At 61.0% G+C, this 2,015-nt stretch overlaps 1 protein-coding gene across 1 annotated transcript in view; it reads left to right on the top strand.

Moving 5' to 3' along the window:
* The first annotated feature begins 1,541 nt into the window (after positions 1-1,541).
* ABCB9 (ATP binding cassette subfamily B member 9) overlaps positions 1,542-2,015 on the top strand; it is a 13,265-nt gene continuing 12,791 nt past the window's right edge. Inside the window, exon 1 of the mRNA XM_009283916.1 lies at positions 1,542-2,015. This exon is cut by the window's right edge and continues 175 nt beyond it. Coding sequence (XP_009282191.1) covers positions 1,542-2,015 — 474 coding nt within the window.

The raw sequence follows: 2,015 nt of genomic DNA, 5'->3' as shown, positions 1-2,015 counted from the left end.
CTCCTTCTCCTCCTTCTCCTCCTTCTCCTCCTTCTCCTCCTTCTCCTCCTTCTCCTCCTTCTCCTCCTTCTCCTCCTTCTCCTCCTTCTCCTCCTTCTCCTCCTTCTCCTCCTTCTCCTCCTTCTCCTCCTTCTCCTCCTTCTCCTCCTTCTCCTCCTTCTCCTCCTTCTCCTCCTCCTCCTCCTCCTCCTCCTCCTCCTCCACCGGGCCGGATCCGCGCAGCTTTGCAGCGGATGGCAGCAGCGAGCACCCTGGGAAGCGTGTCCAGCTCCTCCCTGACACCGCTGCTCTGGTTTGCCTCCATCCCTCCTTCCCCACCCATCCCATAAACCCCCGTTCTTCCCCAGATTGCAGCCACTGCCCCGTTTTCCTCCACTTTTTACCTTCTTACCCCGCCTCCCCGACCACTGAGCCGCTCTCGGCCAAGGGTGCCGCTTGGCCAGTGCCGAGGGCTGCCCTTTTCCCCGTGGTTTGCTTTCGGGCGGCTGCAGACACAGCTGCGGTCACACAGGCCAGAGCGTGGCCGACGCACAGCATCCTTTGTGCCGTGCCTTCCGCACCGTGCGCCGTCACGAGCTGCTTGGCCAGCACAAATCTGAGGATCGGGTACCTCCCTCATGCCGATGCGCGGTACCTCTCAGGAGCAGGTGAGCAGCTCGCTCGATTTTAAGGAAGTCAAGCTTTTCGCCCTTTTCTGTGTCAATTCAGATCCAGCCCCACCATCGCTGCCGGCAGTCAGGCCCATGGGCGACAGCGAAGGCGGCGTCCTGCCCTGGAGCTTAACCTCTCCCACGGGACGCGGCTGTGGATTTCCAACCCCCTTTTAACTTCCTCTCAGGATTTTTGCTGTGTCGCTGAATTGCACAGCGGGTTTAGTGGGTTACCCCAAATTAAAATTCAAGGGGGTTGAGGACAGCAAGGTGTGACAGGCTGCTATTCCTATAATTTATTCTTTTTTTGACGAAGGGGATCTGTTACAAAGCCGAGCTGCTCTCCCTTCTGCTTTCATGTGGTTTTGATTGAGTGCTTGGTTTCAGCTTTGTCCTGGGAAAGGTGGGGAGGGACTCTCAGATCACAAGTGTCCGCGTTTAACACCTACACGGCCCCGTAGCGCAGGACACATGGGCTGCACAGATGTCCCAGCATCGCCCAGCTGCCGGGGACCTCGTGGCCCCACAGCTGCCACAGCAAGCAGGGACGACGTCTGCAGTGACGTGCAGATTTCTGCTGTGGAATTCAGGATGGGTGCAGGCTTCTGGGAGGGGAGCTTGACTTCATTTGTGCTTCTCATTTTATGAAATATCTTGGAGCGTATGCAGCAGGGGAGGGGAGGAAGGAGTAGATAGAGGTGTCTGGGGTCAGGATGGGCTGCTGGGACGGTTGTCCCCCCGTCCTGCTTTCCTTTCCCTGCCACCTCCCTGGGGCGAATAACAACCTTGTCCCCTTCTTCTCGCCCCGCAGCAGAGGCCGACATGACCACGTCCTCCCCGTGCTAGGGCTGCCCCCCACTGCCTCGGTGACCCCCCAGCCCAGTGGCGAGGATGCGTGCCTGGAAGGCGGTGGCCAGCACGCTGGCGCTCAGTGGGGCCGATGTGGTGGTCACCACGCTGCTCTATGCCCACGGCCGGGGCAGCCGGGATGTCCTGCAGGACCTGCGGCACTTCAACATCTTTAACTCGCTGCTGGACATCTGGGGGGGCTGCCTCTACCGCAGCTGCGTGCTGCTGGGGGCTGCCATCGGGGTGGCCACCAATACGGCCTACGGCCCCCGGCGCCTCAGGGCATCGCGGACCTTCATCGCCGTTGTCTGCCTCCTCATGGGCATCTACATGATGGTGAAGCTGCTGCTCTACTCGGAGGTGCGGAGGACCATCAGGGACCCCTGGTTCTGGGGGCTCTTTGCCTGGACCTACGTGGCGCTAGCGGCCACCTTCGGGCTGTGGCAGCTGCTGGCCTGTGTCACCTCCTCCCGCGAGGCGCTGGGGCCCGGCTCTGAGTCCCGCGCTGAGGCGGAG

Source organism: Aptenodytes forsteri, unplaced genomic scaffold (genome assembly GCF_000699145.1).
Source record: "Aptenodytes forsteri isolate BGI_AS27 unplaced genomic scaffold, ASM69914v1 Scaffold118, whole genome shotgun sequence".
Taxonomy (NCBI): Eukaryota; Metazoa; Chordata; class Aves; order Sphenisciformes; family Spheniscidae; genus Aptenodytes; species Aptenodytes forsteri.
The sequence above is the reverse complement of the archived record's forward strand: the minus strand, read 5'-3'. Positions and strand labels throughout refer to the sequence as shown.